Genomic DNA, 21,179 nt, shown 5'->3' with positions numbered 1-21,179 from the left:
ATTTGTAGTTCTATAATATCTACATGTTTCCATCACTGAACTAATCAAGATAGCATTAAGGTGTGCATGGATTCTGCTTAAAAGACAAGAACATCAATAATGGAGTGATGACCACTGTAGCTACTCAAATACCAGTATTTAATGGTTATATTGAGAACACTCATGATTAATGTTAAACACAAAGAAACGGAGGAAAAGCAACTCTACTAAGTGTTTCATGAACAAGCTATTAAGCAGAACTTTGATGAGTGATACACAATTGTACAATTATGAACAATATAAAGAGAATGAATAGAAACAAATTATTCTGTGCTTCTTAAAATAGCTGCTCAGATATGATATTGTCTAATTGAGGACTTTATTTTATTTTAATGTGTGTTTACTGAGACTACATTTATTTTTTCAAATTGAATGTGGTCTCTCTCTTTCTCTCCCTCCCTCTCTTACCCATCTCTCTCATAGAGAGTGAGTGTTGGAGAAGGACAGAGAGGAGGACTAGTAGAAAATATTTAAGACTATTGCCAAGCCACTAGCCTTTGCCCTTTGTCAATAAAAGAAATCTGCAATAACAAAATGGGCCAGAAAAAGGCACAGTCATAAGGGTTGTACGCAAATTATACATGCAAAATAAAGGAGTGTTAGTATGGTGGAATTTGTCTTTTAAAACAGAAGTCTCCAACCTTGGCAACTTTAAGACTTGTGGACTTCCAGAATTCCTCAGCCAGCAAAGCTGGGAGTTGAAGTCCATAAGTCTTAAAGTTGCCAAGTTTGAAGACCCCTGTTTTAAAACCCTGCATTTTGGAAACATAAACAGCAAAAAAGTAAAGCAATGTGATGCATAGGAAATATGCTAAAATCAGTAGAATGTTTGTTTGTAATGAGATATTCTGAACATAACAAGTTACTTTATTGTTTTTAAAAAACAATCCTACTAACATAGATTCGACTTTTAAGTTATAGACAGGACATGATGAATTTGCCAATTTTGTGAAAAACTAATCATTTATGGATGATAGGCTTTTTGAAAACACATTTGGCTTGGAGAAAGAATACTTGATTTAAGGTTAGCAAATGATCAAATTACCATGATGTATAACTATTATGTTATAAAAGTTGCAAGGCAGTCTCCATTATGTTAGGATTGACTAAGACTTCTTCAAAGACCTGTTTTAATTATCTTTCTTGTCTTCCTCCCAATCAATTCTGTTTACCCTGTGAAAAGTAAAAACCTAGCTTGAGACTGACTGTAATAACAGAAACTTATAAATCTGATTAGGTTGTACTTCCCCCTCCTCCTTATAGTTCAGTGAATTAAGAAAGTATCCACCTAAGCTGCTTACAAACATTGTGTGAAAGGATATCAGAACTTAAACAATGTAACTTCCAAAATGAAACAATAAAAAGAAAAGATATATTAGAATACAGTGATCCCTCGATTAGTGCGGGGGTTACGTTCCAAGACCTCCCGCACTAATCGATTTTCCGCGCGGTATAGTGGTGCGGAAGTAAAAACACCATCTGCGCATGCGTGCCCTTTTTCCATGGCCCGCGCAATGCGCAGATGGTGGAGCCGGGGAGCGACGAAAGTGCGGAGGCTGGCAATGGTTGTTTTTAATGTCGGCCACCCACCCAGCGCCTCCAGCCTCCTCGCCGCTACCCCCAGTCCGCCCGATTAGGCCCCTCTCACAGGCTTTCCTTGGGGCACGAGTCCTCTTGCAGCAGCGCTGGCGGGCAACAGCTTCTCGGCGTTTAGAATGCCCGCCTCCTTCCCTCCTTCCTTCCCTCCCTCCTTCCCTCCCTCCTTCCCTCCCTCCTTCCTTCCCTCCTCTCCTCTCTTCCTCCCTCCTTCCCTCCCTCCTTCCTTCCCTCGGCCTCCCTCCTTCCTCCGACCTTCCTTGCCCCTCCCTCCTTCCCTCCTCCTTCCCTCCCTCCCCTTCCGTCCTTCCCTCCTCTCCCTCCTCCTTCCTTCCCTCCTTCCTTCCCTTCCTCCTTCCCTCCCTCCCTTCCTTCCCTCCCTCCTTCCCTCCCTCCTTCCTTCCCTCCCTCCCTCCTTCAGCCATCTTCCAACAAGTCTTAACAAGTTCCAACAGTTCCAACAGTTCCAAAGCTTTTTTTTGCGATTGCAAAGCTGATTGGCCGAGATTTCGGCCAATCAGCAATGGCCGATGTCAGTTTGGTGATGACGTATGACGTCATCGGGCGGGAAAAAACCGTGGTGTAGAAAAAAAAATGCGGACTATTTTTAAATGTATTATTTTTTGAAAAACCGGTGGTATAGCGTTTCGCACTAATCGAGACCGCACTAATCGAGGGATCACTGTAGTATATTGTTATTTGTATTGTAATTTTAGTTTTCTTTTCTTTTTGCAAACCAATCATAAAAATACTTCCAAATTTTATAATAGTCGGTGTCTTCATTATTTATATATTTGTAATTTATTTATAGAAATAATAATTTTTTAAGTTACTAATATTAAATATAAACTTAACATAAGGCGGTAAGCAAATAATGAACTTATGGACAAATTCTTAATAAACCAAGATGAATGATTGAATACCGATAACCCAATGCCAGATGAAAGACAAGATTAAACTCAGGTGGTTTTTTTGTTTTTTTTCTTTCTCCTCACAAAGCATGAAATAAATATAAGTTAACATATTGTAATTTAATACTTGTGATTAGATTTTCTTTTCTTCTTTAGTATTTGTTGCCCTTTTTTGATTATGTTTTCTTTTTGATTATATATACTTATGTATTATATTTGTGTATTGTATGAGGTTTCTTTTTTATTGTATGTTATATGTATTTTAATGAAGAAATTTAATAAAAATTATTTTGTTAAAAAATAACTTAAACAATGTTTTGCCCCTTATTTCATGGCAATAGAGCTATCTCAATTATAGACATGTTCCTTATTTGGTACAATATTTAACATCCTCACACTACTCACAAGAGCCTACAAAACTTTTGCCAGACCCATCCTTGAATACAGCTCGTCTGTTCTGGAACCCATACCACAGCTCGGACATCAACACCCTTGAAAATATCCAAAGATATTTCACCAGAAGAGTCCTTCACTCCTCCACTCGAAACAGAATACCGTACGAAAATAGGCTAACAATTCTGGGTCTAGAAAGCTTAGAACTACGGCACCTAAAACACGATTTAAGTATTGCCCACAAGATCATATGCTGCAACGTCCTACCTGGTCAATGACTACTTCAGCTTCAACCACAACAACACAAGAGCACGCAACAGATTCAAATTTAATATTAACCCCTCCAAACTTGACTGTAAAAAATATGACTTTAACAATCGAGTTGTCGAAGCGTGGAACTCATCACCTGATTCAGCAGTGTCAACCCCTAATCCCAAACATTTTTCCCTTAGACTATCCACGAGTGACCTCTCCAGGTTCCTAAGAGATCAGTAAGAGGCATACATAAGTGCACTAGTGTGCCTAACGTCCCCTGTCCAATTGTCTTTCCTTTATCTCATATATCATATATGTTTTCTTCCTTTCATATATCTTCTCCTCTATTTTTACATATTATCTTTATATATATTACTTCAAGTCTATTCTCTTCCATATGTATTGTGTATTGGACAAATGAATAAAATAAATAAAAAATAAATAAATAAATCATTCTGATTCCGATGGAGCAGCAGGAGGGAGCTGGAAGATGCAGCTCCAACCGACTATGGTAAAACATCCAGAATATAGATAGACAACAATTACTTCTAGTCAGTATTTTTATGTTGCTCTTGACTGGTGGAGGTTGCAGCTGTTGGAGACCCAGACCCGGGTGTCTGTTGTGCCGGTTGTAAGCGCCAACGTGGAGAAATGCGGAGGAGAAAAATCAGCTGTAAGGCAGAAGATGGCGGCCACCTCTGAGTCGTGGCTCGGGCTTGAAAAGGGAAATTTATTTATTTATTTATTTATTTATTTAGTTAGTTAGTTAGTTAGTTAGTTAGTTAGTTAGTCCAATACACAATGAGGGTTTTAGTGTGTGTGTGTGTACTGTATGTATATATATATATATATATATATACACACACACACACACACACACACACACACAGAGTAAAATACATGATGAAGGTTATAGAGGAGATACTCATAGTAAAATATATCTAAGAAAGAATAGAAAAGAAGGTATAGCAATAGAACATATCAATGAAAGAATAGAAGAAGAGATATAGGAATAGAAGAAAGGTATGGGAGATATAGGAGAGCAATAGGACAGGGGACGGAAGGCACTTAGTGCACTTGTACTCGCCCCTTACTGACCTCTTAGGAATCTGGATAGGTCAACCGTAGATAATCTAAGGGTAAAGTGTTGGGGGTTTGGGGATGACACTATGGAGTCCGGTAATGAGTTCCATGCTTCGACAACTCGGTTACTCAAGTCATATTTTTTACAGTCAAGTTTGGAGTGGTTAATATTAAGTTTAAATCTGTTGGGTGCTCTTGTGTTGTTGTTATTGAAGCTGAAGTAGTCGCCGACAGGCAGGACATTGCAGCATATGATCTTGTGGGCGTCTTAGTTCTAAACTTTCTAGGCCCAGGATTGAAAGTCTAGTCTCATAGGGTATTCTGTTTCGAGTGGAGGAGGGAAGGGCTCTTCTGGTGAACTATCTCTGGACATTTTCAAGGGTGTTAATGTCTGAGATGCGATATGGGTTCCAAACAGATGAGCTGTATTCGAGGATGGGTCTGGCAAAAGTTTTGTAAGCTCTGGTAAGTAGTGTGAGATTGCCAGAGCAGAAGCTACGTAGGATTAGGTTTACAACTCTTGAAGCCTTCTTGGCTATATTGTTGCATTGGGCATTGGCACTTAAATTATAAACTGAGACTGAGACTGAGGGCAACCGAGGTGGCCTGACCACCAGACAGGTGGAAACCAAGTCAAGTGGAACCAAGGCGGGGTGGAAACCGAACCGAGTGGAAATCAAGGTGGCTTGGCTGCTGAGCAGATCAGGGCACTGGACAGTGAAAGCGGGCAGATCCGGAATGCTGGCTGGTGAGAGCAGCCAGCGCTGGAAGACCTGCTGGACAGAGAGGCCAGGACCGGCCACTGAGGAGGGAACTGGTGAGGAGGATGGTGGCAGGCCATACTGAGGCCATATTGAGACAACGCGGAGCTGCAGGAGCTGGAGATGTCAACACCCGACATTGGAGGGTGACCTGAGAGCACCCGACATTGGAGGGTGACCTGCGAGAGCCGAGGACCGACCAATGAAAGCCGAGTTTCCCTACGGTGCCAGTGAGTGGGAGTGACTGATGTCGAGGAGACGAGGTGGCAAACAACGAAGGGAGAAGATATCTGGGTGGGGCAGAGACCGAGGTGAACCGGGCCCACGGAGTGGAGTTTGAAACGCCGACTGGTGGAAGCAGCCAGCATGGATGGCGAAGGTTCTGATGGGCAGAGATACCAGCGGAGAGACCAGAGAAACTTTGCCCAATACATCCCCTCTTAGCTTCTCTTCACCCCCCCATTTGGAAACCACCGCTGATGAAAAGACAGTTTTTTATTCCCTTTGGAAGAACTGCAACCCAACTGTTTTAAGGACTATTTTAAGGACAACATTTATTTAATTATTAAGCTGGCTGGAGCTAAGGAACTAATGCACTTACAATTAGGATTTTATGAAATTTTAGCTTAATTTAACTAATTGACTATCTATAATCATGTTATTAATTGTTAACTGTTTTAACTTTTATCTCATTAATTTTTTATTATTCAGTTTTTTAACTAAATTATTGGGGGGGGGGGTTAAGGATGGATGATTGGGATTGGATGGAGGTTATGTATGATATGAATGAGTGTGATGTTATGAATCAGAAGGTCAGCCTACTTGGTGGCATAGAGGCAGGAGGGTTGGGGGAGCCTATCTCTGGGGTGGTAGAGGGCCAAAATATTCTGGTGCTGCTGGGGAAAGGCAGATATGGTGGGAACCATGGGGCAGGATGCTCTCGGGGAATGAGGAATCGCTGCTTGAAAGTGATCCCTTGTTCAAGCCCTGTGAGCTCAACCTGGGGTACTGGTGATGAGCGTAATCCGGACCTAAAGCTCTCCTCATCTGGGGTTTGATCCTGGAAGAGGAGGCCGACCTGCTATGTGTGACTGAAACCTGGCTGGGCCCAGAGGGAGGAGTTCCTCTCTCTGAAATATGCCCAGGCAGGTTTCAGGTATGGCATTGGCCACAACCCCAGGGAAGGGGGGGGTAGGAGTGGTTATTATAGTCAAGGACATTGCAGATTGTGAGTCCCTCTTTGTGAAGTTAGACCTAGGGGTTCAGGTGGACATGTTGCTCATGTACCTGCCTCCCAACTGCGTAACAACATCTTGCTTGTGCTGCTTGAGGAGGTAGCTGGGCTGGTGATGGAGTTCCCCAGACTCATAGTCCTGGGGGACTTTAATCTGCCATCGCTCAGTGAATCCTCTGGGTCAGCATAGGAGTTCATGGCCACCATGGCAGCCATGGACCTGACCCAAGTAGTTCAGGGTCTGACCCAAGTAGTTCAGGGTCTGACTCACGAGGGGGGGGCGTGCAGCCGGCATTATATTTTTCTCAGAGCAGCTGAGTGAGGGTCTGAAATTAAGGGGCTTAGATGTTTTGCCTTTGTCATGGTCAGACCATTTTCTGCTACAGCTTGATCTCAAGGCTCTAATCCTCCCTCTCAGGGAGGTGGAACCGATTGGGGGGTTCCATCCCAGACACCTGATGTATATAGAGGGCACAGTTCATACACAGTTCGGCAGAGTCTCTTGCTGTGGCCTGGAACAAGGCTGCGATGGAGACTCTTGACCGGATTATGCTGTTGCGACCTCTACGTGGCACTAGATCCCGGAGAGCTTCTTGGTTTACCGAGGAACTCCGAGTGTTGAAACGCAGAAGAGATGTCTAGAGAAGCTATGGAGGAAAACTGAGTCTGATCAAACACTTGTAAGAGCTCATATTAAGACTTACAAAGTGGCGTTCAAGGCGGCAAGATGCGCGTATCATGCCGCTTTGATTGCATCAGCGGAATCCTGCCTGGCCCCTCTGTTTAGGGTAACCCGCTCCCTTCTTAATCAGGGGGGAGTTGGGGAGCCCTTGCAGAGCAGTGCTGAGGATTTTAACACATTTTTCGCTGATAAAGTCGCTCGGATCCGGGCTGATCTCGACTCCAATTGTAATACAGAGTTGACTGACAACGAGTCAGTTGAGGTGACGGGGCCCATCTTTGTCCATCTGTCTGGGAGGAGTTTGACCTGGTGACACCTGATGAAGTTGACAAGGCCATTGGAGCTGTGAGTTCTGCCACCTGTTTGCTGGATCCCTATCCCTCCTGTCTGGTTTCAGGATGACATGGAGCTGGGTCCAGAAGATTGTCAACACTTCTTTCCAGCTCCCTAGAAGGAGGCACTTGTGCGCCCCACCTCAAGAAGCCTTCCCTCGACCCAGCCATACTTAATAACTACCATCCAGTCTCCAACCTTCCCTTTATGGCCCTTTATCTAGGCCCTCAGCAGTCAGGATTCAGGCCCAGCTACAGCACAGAAACTGTTTTGGTCGTGCTGATGGATGATCTCTGATGGGCCTGGAATAGGGGTTTATCCTCTATCCTGGTGCTCCTTGATCTCTCAGCAGTTTTCGATACCATCTACCATGGTATCCTACTGCGTCGGCTGGAGGGGTTGGGGAGTGGGAGGCACCATTCTATGGTGGTTCTCCTCCTACCTCTCTGGTCAGTCACAGTCAGTGTTAGTGAGAGTCAGCGGTCGACCTCTAGGTTTCTCCCTTGTGGGGTTCCTCAGGGGTTGGTCCTCTCCCCCCTACTATTTAATATCTACATGAAACTGTTGGGTGAGATCATCCAAGGGCATGGTGTGAGGTGTCATCAGTATGCGGATGACACCCAGTTGTACATCTCCACCCCATGTTCAGTTGGTGAAGCAGTGGAAGTGATGTGCCAGTGCCTGGAGGCTGTTAGGTCTGGATGGGTATCAATAGGTTCAAACTCAATCCTGACAAGATGGAGTGGCTGTGGGTTTTGCCTCCCAAGGACAATCCCATCTGTCCGTCCATTACCCTGGGGGGGATTATTTACCCCCTCAGAGAGGGTCCGCAACTTGGGTGTCCTCCTCGATCCACAGCTGACTTTAGAACATCATCTTTCAGCTGTGGCAAGGAGGATGTTTGCCCAGGTTCAGCTGGTGCACCAGTTGTGGCCCTATTTGGACAGGGAGTCCCTGCTCACAGTCACTCACACCCTTATCACCTCGAGGTTCGACTACTGCAATGTTCTTTACATGGGGCTACATCCGAAGAGTGTTTGGAAACTCCAGATCATGCAAAAAGTGGCTGCGCGAGCAGTCATGGGTCATCCCAGATATGCCCATATTTTGTCAACACTCCATGGCCTGCATTGGTTGCCGATCAGTTTCCAGACACAATTCAAAGTGTTGGTGATGACCTATAAGGTACATGGCATTGGACCAGAATACCTATGGGATCGCCTTCTGCTGCATGGTCCCACAGAGTTGGCCTTCTCTGGGTCCTGTCGACTAAACAATGTCATCAGGCAGGGCCTAGGGGAAGAGCCTTCTCTGTGGTGGTCCCAGCCCTCTGGAATCAACTCCCCCCAGATATTCGAACTGCCCCCACCCTCCTTGCTTTCTGCAAGACCTTGAAGAGCTATCTATGTCACCAGGCATGGGACAATTAATGTATCCCCTTTTCTGACCATTAAGAATTATGTGTGGTTATGATTGTATAGTATTGATTGTTTTTTAAGATAGTGGTTTTTTGTCATAGTTTTAACTATTAGATTTGTATTGTGCTGTTGTGAGCTGCTTCGAGTCTTCAGAGAAGTCTAATAAATTATTATTATTATTATTATTATTATTATTATTATTATTATTATACTTTGCTTTACATTTTTGAGCTTAGATGAGAATGATTATAAACAGAGAGACAAAGTAGTATTATTCTTACTAATTAAATCTTATTCTCTCACCAGTGACACAAATCAACTTGTGAATAATTCTATCCAATTTGATTATACTAAGGTAAGCTCAACAAAGATCAGCTTCCCAAAGTCCCAACTGTTAATAAAGTGTGATGGAGTTTTGAAATCCTAACTTTTTGGATTTCAATAATTTGATTTCTTCAACCCATACTGATTTCATTGAATGCAAATTGAAATATATGATTATCTGTTAATACTAATTGTTGAAACAAGTGTAGTTTGTAAAAGCTGTTGAATATATGTTTATTAAAACTTATTCTTAGTAAGTGTTAGTAACTTTGCTATGATGTTTGTACAATAATATCGATGTATAAAAGTAATTATTAAAACCAGGTGCTGCTTGATGTTTATGGTATAATTGATTGTTATGTAACTTATTAAAATACTGTACTATTAAAATGATCTATTTTGGGATTATCTGGCATGTTATAATTAAACATACCGTAGTCTTTATATTAAAGAGTACATATTTATGAGCCAAATCATAATGCCCAGTTTAGTTTAATTAATTAGCATGCTTGGCCAGGTTTGGAGACACAGATATAGATTACCATTTCTTTCTTTTTTATAGCTGTGTTGTTGGGCAAGAAAATAATCAAGAAATAAACTAAAAATGTGCAGAATTTTAAAATGAATTTTGTATAAACAAAACCTAGAACAACAGCATTAAGAAGAAAAGAGAGAAATCCAGGGATACTAACACATAAAAAGGATAGAAAGTGATGAGTGTACATATGATATTAATAATCATTAATGAGAGAAATATTTAAAATATCAATATTTCTGATATAGGGGAAGATAATTTATTTTGAAGTACTGTATACCAGTTGATTTGGTTTGTAGAGCCTGGTGACATAGATTTAGGTGCCATAGAAACTTGCAATTAGATTTGTTAAATTCATATCTCACATCTTCTTCCCAAAGTTTCCAAAGACTTTTTGGAGAACCTGTCATGCTTGATGTAAGACTTTTATAAAATATTAACATAATTCCCTTGATTTTAAATGAAACAGAAGTTCATCATTTTTCAAGTGTTGTCAAGTGCTGTAACGGATAACACATAATAATCTTAGAAAGGGATGACTGAATTTGTCTCATTTGAAACCACATTGGAACTTGCAAAATGTATTCAACAGAAATAGTGTTTTCATCAATATAAAATATCTAATCTGGTAATTTCCTCTGTTTCTCTCTTTTCTTGTACTGAATAAATTTGGTGTCATGTATGAAAAAGAAAAAAATTAAAAAGAGAAAATAGAGGTTAGCAACAAAGAATCATTTCTGACTTTCCCAAATTTATATGCAGTAGATTATTTACTATCAGGGGAAAATGGCATTGCTCTTAGGATATAGTTCTATTTTAACCCAAGTAGGTCCATTCATAACTATCTGACAATTTCCCTTCCCCCACTTTGGCATGCAATAGTCTTGATGACCTTGTGGGCCAGTCACCACTTTTTCCCAATCACAGTCTATTTGATAAGATTGTCCTGACAACAAGGTTATTATAATTCAGGATGAAACTAGAGATAGCCCTCAATTTACAACCATAACGCAACATTCCTATTATGGTTGTATGTCATGACAGCTATAAAACAGAACAGAGTAACAGAGTTGGATGGGACCTTGGAGGTCTTTTAGTCTAACATGCTGCTGAAGCTAGAGAATCTATGCCATTTCAGACAAATGGATGTCCATTCTCTTCTTAAATGCCTCCAATGATGGAGCACCCACAACTTCTGAAGGCAACCTGGTTCATTGTTCTCACTGTTAGGAAATGTCTCTTTAGTTCTAGATTGCTTCTCCTTTGGATTAGTTTTCATATATTGTTGCTTGTCTTGCCTTCTAGTGCTTTGGAAAATAGCTTGACCCTCCCTCTTCTGGGTGGTAGCCCTTCAAATATTGAAAAACTGCTATCATGTCACAGATAATTCTTTTCACTATGCCAGACATATCCAATTCCTGCAATTGTTTTCCATATGTTTTAGTCTCCACCCCCCTCCAATAACCTTTGTGGCTCTTCTCTATACTATTTCTAGAGTCTCAACTTTTTAAAATAATATGGTGACCAAAACTGGATGAAGTATTCTTAGTGATCTTACTAAGGCTTTATAAAGTGATACTAATACTTTGTGAGATCCTGATTATCACTCCTTGCATTGGCTTTTTTGACTGCTAGCTCATATTTAAGCGATTATTCACTAGGATTCCTCTTACGGTTACTGCTATTGGGCCAGGTGTCACCTAATCTGTACCTGTACATTTAGTTTTTCTTGCCTAAGTGTAAAGCCTTAGTTTTTTCTACACTAAATTTCATTTTGTTAGGTAGGGCTCAGTATTCAAGTTTGTCATATCCATCAAGATTTAGAGCCCACTTTCTGGTTTAGTGGATGTTAAGCAAATGCTACAATTGTTGGGCAAATCAACTGTTTGTTAAGGACTAGTTTTGCCAAAAATTGGTAGTAAATGCCTCTTTTGGCAAAAATATTGTAAACATGTTCACGTGACTGTGGGATGCTCAAACAGCTGTAAATATGGGCTGTAGACCAACTGCCTGAAATGTGGTTAAATTATCATTGGAGAGAGAAGCTCTCATAACTTTGGAGGTGGATTGTAAATATTCCTTGGGAGGTCTGTCATAACTTCGAATGTTCACTAAGTGACCAGTGGTAAATTAAGGACTACCTATAATGGGAGGGAAATGAACTCACTGCTCACTCCAGGAATTTGATTCTCACCAGCTGAAGGTTGACTCAACTTTCCATCCTTCCAAGGTAAAATGAAGACCCAGATTGTTGGGGCAATATGCTGGCTAAGAGAGGGCTGTAAATGTTGTGGCCTGCCAGCAACCCATGCAGCTGATAGCAGATTCCCATTCAAGAGGAGACCAACTTAGTGATGCACCAGTAGTCTGTACAGCTGGCACCCGAGTCAGACAGTAAGGAGGATGGCAAGGACTCGGTGCCAGAGGCACAGATTCAGCCAGGACCTTTGGAACCTCCAGCACCTTATAGCAATCATGAAGAAGAAGAGGCTTCTCCATTTCTTGATGCAAGAGCTCACAGAGCTGCCAAGAGACAGGAATACAGAGGAGGTCTCCTCAAGAGTAAAACTGGGGGCTAATTGACCACTTCCTTAGTCTACTCAAGAACAGTAGAGGCAGCTGAAAGGCTGCAAGAAACAACAGTTTAGACTTTTGTGTCTGTCATGATTGTCTCATGAAAATCTCTACTCTGTTTTTCTGCCTTGGATTGCTTATCTGCCTGGGCATTTTGCCAAGCCTTTGGGCACTATGTGAGATAACTAATTGCATTGCTTTAAGTTAAGACTTTGGTGAACTTACTCCAGCTGCTATGAAGATTAATTAATAACTGACTTTTTGCAAGAAATGATTGCCTTTTGATTTGTGTGTGTGTGTCTCCACTGCTAGGTCAGTTATTAGAATGGTTCATTGATTAAATTGAGTTTGTTCAAATGGTTTTGATACAATTGTAACTAGGGGCAGAACACTAAAGCACCTTGACTTTCTTGGAGGAAGGATATGTTATAAACCTTGGCATAATATGTGAATGATTACACAGGTCTACAAAAAAGTTTTTTTGTAATCATCGCAGTTGACCTTGTACTTTTTTGAATCTGTTTTTGTTCTGATTTCAAAAATGTTTATAGTTTTTCTATAGCAGGTATAGTTTCCATGGAGCAGCATCATTATTATAAAATATAGGAAATATACTGGTGACATTAAGGAAATAGTAATCTACATATCAGAAATAATGTAATAACAAAAATATCGGACACTTTAAGCATATTTTTGGAGTCAGCACATCAAACTCCATAAAACAGACATTACTTTTGTTGATGATTTTTGTGTGTGTTGACCAGTGTTATGAAGAGCTGTGGTGGTACAGTGGTTAGAATGCAGTTTTGCAGGCTGGCTCTGCCCACTGCAAAAGTTTTATCCTAACTAATTCAAGGTTGACTCACTCTTCCATCCTTCTGAGGTCAGCAAAATGAGGAATCAGATTGTTGGGGGCAATATGCTGACTCTATAAACTGATTAGAAAGGGCTGTAAAGCACTGTGGACTGATATGTAAGTCTAAGTGCTATTGCTATTACTGGATGATGTGTTTGAAAATGTCCTATTGAGGTCAACTGAATGAAAATATGGTATTCAGCTTTAGTACCTGTTTTATATTAGCATCTGTTTTCTTATAGTCATGGAAAGATATACAGCCTTGGTAGCTATTAACACGGCCCTTAATTAATTTCAGATTACTGCATCCATCTGTAGTGCAATTTTTCCAGTTTTCATTATATTTTGTTTCCATTCCTATCCAAGGTTGAGTAAGAGTAATTGCCTTTCCTAAAGCAATACAACTGAACTAGTGAAAAGAATAATTTGAGTCAATATCAGATTTTTTTAATTGCACAAAATATGTTTTGCTTCCTCCCTCCCTCCCTCCCTCCCTCTCCTTTTCTCTCTTCCTCATTCTTCCTTCACTCTGAATCAGGCATCTACTATTTGGGTTCTGCTTTGAAACCTTTCCCCCCACATGTGTGAATTCTAGTCGTGATAACACAGTGCTGCAGAAAAGGCACTGTAGCCTGTCCCTGTTGTGCTGTGAGTCATTCTCTTTTTTATGATCACTTCACACATTCCAGACTTGAGCATTGGCACTGAAAGGGGTCCCATAACTTAGCTCTGATGTTCTCTAAGTTAAGAAGTAGACAGTTCCCAGAATAAATGAGGCTTTCAAATGTCTCTATTTTGGAAAGCCTGTGATTGCGACTCTTGCAATTTTCCCAAGTGAAATACATTTTTTTCAGATATGATCCGAATAGATTGTAATTGAAGGGAACTAATTTGGACTAGGCACATTATCATCATGATTTATCTAGCTTATCATTTGATTTCTCAAAAAAATATTTAATCAAAAAGGTAAGGCTCACTACATCCAGATGAAGTAATTATTGTTAAACATGCTTAGACTTAAAATATTTACAGCAAATTGGTACAATTTTCAGTTTGCAAGTGCTCTTTCAAATTTGGAAAGACCTGGAATTCCATTCACAAGGACTGATGTGACCGCAGTTTATGTATTTCTGGTTCTAAGTATATTTGTAGCAGAAGCACTTTTCTTCTTCCCCTGATTGTCACCAAATACAGTGGGGGGAGAAAGTATTTAGTCAGACACCAATTTTGCAAGTTCCCCCACTTAAAAAGATGAGAGAGGCCTGTAATTGACATCATAGGTAGACCTCAACTATGAGAGACAACATGAGAAACTACATCCAGAAAATCACTTTGTCTGATTTTTAACAAATTTATTTGCAAATTATGGTGGAAAATAAATATTCGGTTACCTACGAAAAAGCAAGATTTCTGAGTCTCACAGACCTGTAACTTCTTCTTTAAGAGGCTCCTCTGTCCTCCACTCATTATCTGTAGTAATGGCACCTGTTTGAACTTGTTATCGGTATAAAATATACCTGTCCACAACCTCAAACAGTCACACGCCAAACTCCACTATGGTGAAGACCAAAGAGCTTTGAAGGACACCAGAAACAAAATTGTAGCCCTGCATCAGGCTGGGAAGCCTGAATAGGCAAGCAGCTTGGTGTGAAGAAATCAACTTTGGGAGCAATAATTAGAAAATGGAAGACATACAAGACCACTGATAATCTCCCTCAATCTGGGGCTCCAAGATCTCACCCTGTGGGGTCAAAATGATCACAAGAATGATGAGCAAAAATCCAAGGAACCTAGTGAATGACCTGCAGAGAACTGGGACCAATGTAACAAAGGCTACCATCAGTAACACACTACACCGCCAGGGACTCAGATCCGGCAGTACCAGACATGTCCCCCTGCTTAAGCCAGTACATGTCCGGGCCCATCTGAAGTTTGCTAGAGAGTATTTGGATGATCCAGAAGAGTATTGGGAGAATGTCATATGGTCAGATGAAACCAAAGTTGAACTGTTTGGTAGAAACATAATTCGCTGTATTTGGAGGAGAAAGAATGCTGACTTGCATCCAAAGAACACCATACCTACTGTGAGGGGGTGGCGACATCATGCTTTGGGGCTGTTTCTCTGCAAAGAGACTGGGATGATTGATCTGTGTATATGAAAAAATGAATGGGGCCATATATCGTGAAATTTTGAGAGCAAACCTCCTTCCATCAGCAAGGGTACTGAAGATGAAACTTTAATGTCATTCTTTCAGCATGACAATGATACCAAGCACACTGCCAGGGCAACAAAGGGGTGGCTTCATAAGAAGCATTTCAAGGTCCTGGAGTGACCTAGCCAGTTTCCAGATCTCAACCCTATAGAAAATCTTTGGAGGGAGTTGAAAGTCTGTGTTGCCTAGCGACAGCCCCAAAACATCACTGCTCTAGAGGAGATCTGCATGGAGGAATGGGCCAACATACCAGCAACAGTGGTGCCAACCTTGTGAGGACTTACGGAAAACATTTGACCTCTATCATTGCCAACAAAGATATATAACAAAGTATTGAGATGAATTTTTGTTATTGAGCAAATACTTATTTTCCATCATAATTTGCAAATAAAAATCAGACAATGTGATTTTCTGGATGTGTTTTCTCATGTTGTGTCTCATAGTTGAGGACTACCTATGATGTCAATTACAGGCCTCTCTCATCTTTTTAAGTGAGGGAACTTGCACAATTGGTGTCTGACTAAATACTCCTCCCCCCCCCCAATGTATAGGGGTCAATTCATAGAGGAATCTTTGGCACAAGAAGGAAAGTCGTTTACTAAAGTCGTATTTCCTGAAGTCGTGTTTGGAGCAGTTTACATTAAGTTTGTATCTGTTGTGTGCTCGTGTATATAATGAAAGAGTGTGCATGGACACGCACACGCACACACACACACACATATGTTTATAGCATCATATTTTGTATTATAAAATAGCACCAATATTTTGATATTTTGGACATTGATCACGTAAGTCACACATCCAACATGCTTTTAATTGAAGTCTTAGAAATTTTTGATTGTCTTTGCAAAGTTTGCATTGATCTTAAGAAGACTCTTAAGAAACATATTGATTTTAAGAAGAGACTGGACAGTCACTTGTCTGATATTCAATTCAATTCAATTTATTTGATTTGTATGCTGCCCTCCTCCGAAGACTTGGGGCGGCTCACAGAATAAATCTAAAACAAGCATATAGAACAAATCTAATATATTTAAAAAAGTATGACTATGGTAGGGGTTCTCCTGCTCAAGCAAGGGGCTGGACTAGAAAACATCCAAGCTCCCTTTCATCTCTATTCTATTCTATCTAAAATCTTATGTACTGTATTTTTTTAAATATAGCTTATTAGTTAATATAATTAATACACTGATACGACCACCCATCCTTTTTCTATACTTATGGGTGGCTCAGAGCAACAAGAATAAAAGCATGTAAGAAAGCATTTTAAAAATCCAAAACATAGCCCATCACTTTTCTTTATTTAGATTTTTTAAATCCCATCTTTATTATTTTTATAAATAACTGAAGATGGCAAATATTCCCAATATTTATTTTTACTCCTGTTTTGCCTATAACATCAGCTCTGTGAAGTGAGTTGGGCTAAGAGACATTGACTTGCCCAAAGTCACCCAACCGGTTTCATGCTAAGATGAAACTAAAACTCCTGGTCTCTAGGTTTCTAGCCTGGTGTTTTAATCACTAGATCACTAAGTACTTGAAAATATAAATTAAATAAGTGAGGAGAGGAAGATTCTGTTAATAAAAAATTTAAATATTTGAATTTCCATGAAATTCTAGCTGTACTTCCCATTGCTGAATGGATTCTTAATCTCCACAGAGAGGATTTATGGATGATAGATAGGACTTAATAAAAAAGTGTTTTTCTGCATTAGAGTTCTTTATTCAATAAGCCTATTTTAAAAATAACTGGGTGCAAATGTTGAAGAAGAGGTAGCTAGAAGTGTCACTGCATTGGTCCATCATAGCATCCAGAAATGCATCTCCTCAATGTCTGCAGGGACATTCCTGCTGTTCTCATAGAGGCACCGGGCTTTCCGAACATACTATTTTGAGCGTCATTACCTTTTTTCCCGAGCAATTGCAATATGTTATTCTTCTGCCATTATGCGGCTGTAGAGAAACTAGCTAGGCTAACTCCACATTATCCTTGCAAAGGCACCAGGAAAGGATTAGATTGCTTTCCAATATTTCAGTGAATTAGAGCTTAAAGCGAAATGGATGAGTAGGAAAGTGGATGGCTTTGTATGGAAAGATTGGCAGCAGCAATGGCAAGTTATATAAAGATTCTGCCACTACGAAGTGCTTGATGCCTATACATTTATTCAAGTGAAAACAAATACCTATAGCATGCTTTTTGTTTAAAAGAGGCCAAAACAATTGTATGGGGGATGGGCTAATCTATCTATCTATCTATCTATCTATCTATCTATCTATCTATCTATCTATCTATCTATCTATCTATCTATCTATCTACCTACCTACCTACCTACCTACCTACCTACCTATCTATCTATCTATCTATCCATCCATCCATCCATTTTCCTTCCTTCCTTCCTTCTTTCTTTCTTTTTCCCCTCTACTTTTCCATTGCCATTTTTTCATTCCCTTATCTACCTCCTTAATGCCTTCTTAATGCATTCCTTAATCCTCTATGGAAGCTTTATATTCATCAAATTAAAACCACTCTTAATTTCCAAAGAACCCCTTTGATTTGGTGGATCTAAAGTGATATTATACCACTAATACCTTTGCTATTTTTCAGCCCCTTATCTATCCATAGAAATGGTTCTCCCAACTAAACCTGCTGGGCTTCTTTGGAGACCTGAAACAACTTTCCAAGCAGATTCCAAAAATCAAACTTGCTGAATTAGTCTGTGTTTCAATAGTGCGTATTGGAAACTTGTCCCTTGGTCAAAACTTCACATTTAGGAACTTCTAAAGTTTTCTTATCATCAGACCTTTAACCAGAAATTATTCAATATCCTTCAGGCTGAGTGAAAATAATGCCTCCTAAAAGAAGCCATTCACTACTTGTCCTCCAGAGTTATGGAATTCCAAAGTAGCATTAAAAATTCTCAATTTGAGACTTATCCATCCATTTCTCCATTTGGATAAAGTCTCAGAGAACCATTTGAGACCTTATCTCCAGCTGGGTTGGAGAGGCTGGATTCCATCTGAGACAAAGAGAGCAGCTTTCATATTTTAATGAGAGAGAACATTATCTGCAGGGCTGTCCCTGAAAGTTGTTTGAAAACTTCAATTAATACAAGACGCATATGCTAGATTACTAACCGAGGCTGGTTATTAGAAACATCTCAGGGTTCTTTAACATTTTTCTTTAAAGCATTATACCACTTAGGACATGCCTACATTTGCTTTTAAATCACCCAAGTCTGAATTGGGAATATTCAGGATTAAGTGAGTATGTGTTGGGAATAAATCCTCACTTTACCTTGCAAGATTTTGCCTGTTAACTTTTCTGTCGAAATAGGCTTGCTTAAGCTCTATTAGGAAACATTTGTTTTCTTCTCTGTTCTATTACATACTTTTTTTTGTTACAAGTACTTCTACTATTAACTAAAGTAAAATAAGTGACCAACTTGTAGAGCATCCTCAATGCTACCTAATGCAAAGATATTTCCATGATGCAGTCTAAGAATCTTTAGATGAAACATAAAATAATTGAGTCTAATCAACTAAAAGGGATGCTGGTAAAAAAAATTAAATTGATACAAATTTCCAGATGAATTTTAAAAAAATTCTTAATGTATGATATTCTTCTAAATTCAGCACCCAATGCAAATGGGTGAAAGTAAAGACACCTTGTTGAAATACACATCAATATTAGTCAACAAAAGCTAGTTATCTTTACATAATGGGTTAAAAAAGCTGACTTGGGTTCCCTAAAAAAAGGATTAAAATTCAAAGAAGAAATCTGGCTCTTTTGATTAAATTCACAAGTATTCCTACTCTATTGAGGTTTACATAAGTACATATCAAAGGGAAATTTCTGTATAGTGAAAGAGAACAACTTGTTTAAAAACTATTCAAAAACAAGTGTAAGATAGATTGCATAATGACCCTGAGCAAGCTACACTGATTTGAAATATGCTTAGCTTTTTGATTCATGCTTTTTGAGTAGAAAAATGGAACAAGCTATTTAAGTTAAAATATATTATAAATAGGGTCACATGAAGTAATGATTCCCTTGAACTTTATTCCTGGTAATTACATATTTCCTTTGGCAGTAGTACACTGCCTGGGGTTCCTGCTGATGTCCCATCCAGGCATTAATCAGGTCCATCCATTTTGGCTTTTTCAGTCCAACTAACATTGATCCATGGGTAATGCTCCAGACATGATGAAAACAAATGCACAATTGATCTAATTTGTGCTGAAGCTACTTATCCTATCAGTATGATTGTTATTAGTGCCTCTGTAGTTTAAGTATACGTTTATCTAAAGCAACAACAACTATTGCCTGTTATCAGACAGCCAATTATTTTGTCCTAGAATGGGTGCAAAAATTATTTCTATGCCAATTGGAGATTCTATGAATAGAAATATTATTTAAATACAGTATGTACATAAAATTGACAGAATAATTCTGCAGTTTGTTAGGTTTGCAACATACCTGTGAATTAACTTTATGTTGTTCTCATATTAAAGCTACAAAGATGAGAATGAAACAGTGGCTTGCCTGACACTGCTTACTGAGAAGTTGGCTATGTTTGGCTCCTCTCTTAGATCCAATTATCTCAATATAGACTTTTTTAGAATTTGGATTATTTTATTCTCTAGATATACTTGTGGACAATCCTGCAAGTGTGAAATGTACTAATGCTTACAGACTATGTTATTTTTGCTGTTTGCAAGACTGTATCCTATCACATTTAGCAAAGCAGAATTCATATGCTTACTGTACTAATTGTGACCAGATATAATCCAGAATATTAAAGTACTTTTGTGTGTGCATACAAAAATACATTTTTAGTAAAATGCATGGAACTGGGCAAACTGATTTATTTTAGCTATGGGAACACATGATATAAACAGAATACTCCGATAATTGATGTTCTAGGGTGTTGTAAGGCTTTATCATATTTATGCTACAATCCTGTACATAATTACTGGAAATAACTTCAGTTATGCTTATCACTTAATAAATAAATATGGTCTACACTATTTACCATAATACCTCATACTGACAGAGCTACAGTATTTTTTTAAATACAGAAAACATGATATTATGAATGTTATCAAGTGAATTTTTGCTCTGGAAATAATATTCATTTCACTAACAAGCTATATGAAAAAGTGCTATTTTAATAAAAAGTTATATTTTGTTGATAAATTAAAAGATTCATAAATCTGGTGACTGTTTTCTTCATATTGGTAAGATTAATTTCGTATTTTTACATATCTATAAACACAGAGTTTTAAAATTTTCTGGAAATAGATATGACTTTAGTAATACTGATGGGAATAGACTACTCTGACATTCACAAAGTTTCAAGAAGTAATTGAGCAACACTCTTAATATATCCCATCACTATGCCTTCAATTTCCAAATGCACACTTCACAACAGTGCTGACAGGCAAAACATAGAGCATTTACACTGCTAGTTCTGACCTTCAAGTAGAACAAACATAGAGAATGAAAGTCAAGAGAGATATTCTACTTACTTTGTCCTTCAAATTTCCTGATGATTGTATCCAAGTAGGTGTTCTGAGGGGCCACATGCCCCCTCCTGACAGGCATTTTCAAATTTTTGTTCACATCCAATGGGAAAGAAATGCCGCTTTCTTCAGTAAGATATTCTGGTTTTGAGTAGAAGGGTGGACGAAACCTGAGCTCTGCTCTTAGAAACCAAGGGGTAGTTAGCTAACAGGCCCTTGCCTCTTGTACTCTCCTGCTTGGTAGCTGTGAAGAGAGCAAATACTCTCCCCTTGTACCCATATCCCTCCCTTAATTTTCTTTAGCTCCTGACCAATACAATTTCATCAAGGGCAGGAGGGGAGAGTTAAAAAAACACCAGAGGCAAGGGGTGGGTAATTTCTTTCTTTCTTTTTTTAAAATGATGATGCTTAGTCATCAGTGTCCCATTCCATATGTGGCTGTCTCAAAG

General features: G+C 39.3%; 1 protein-coding gene across 1 annotated transcript in view; it reads right to left on the bottom strand.

The window, feature by feature from the left end:
• The window catches only part of KCNH6 (potassium voltage-gated channel subfamily H member 6), a 126,280-nt gene extending 105,413 nt beyond the window's left edge, over positions 1-20,867 (bottom strand). Inside the window, exon 1 of the mRNA XM_070729166.1 lies at positions 20,737-20,867. Coding sequence (XP_070585267.1) covers positions 20,737-20,812 — 76 coding nt within the window. The 5' untranslated portion in view covers positions 20,813-20,867. The remainder of the gene's footprint in view (positions 1-20,736) is intronic.
• Positions 20,868-21,179: the final 312 nt, after the last annotated feature.

Source organism: Erythrolamprus reginae, chromosome Z (assembly GCF_031021105.1).
Source record: "Erythrolamprus reginae isolate rEryReg1 chromosome Z, rEryReg1.hap1, whole genome shotgun sequence".
Classification (NCBI taxonomy): Eukaryota; Metazoa; Chordata; class Lepidosauria; order Squamata; family Dipsadidae; genus Erythrolamprus; species Erythrolamprus reginae.
This window is presented reverse-complemented; position numbering and strand designations above follow the sequence as displayed.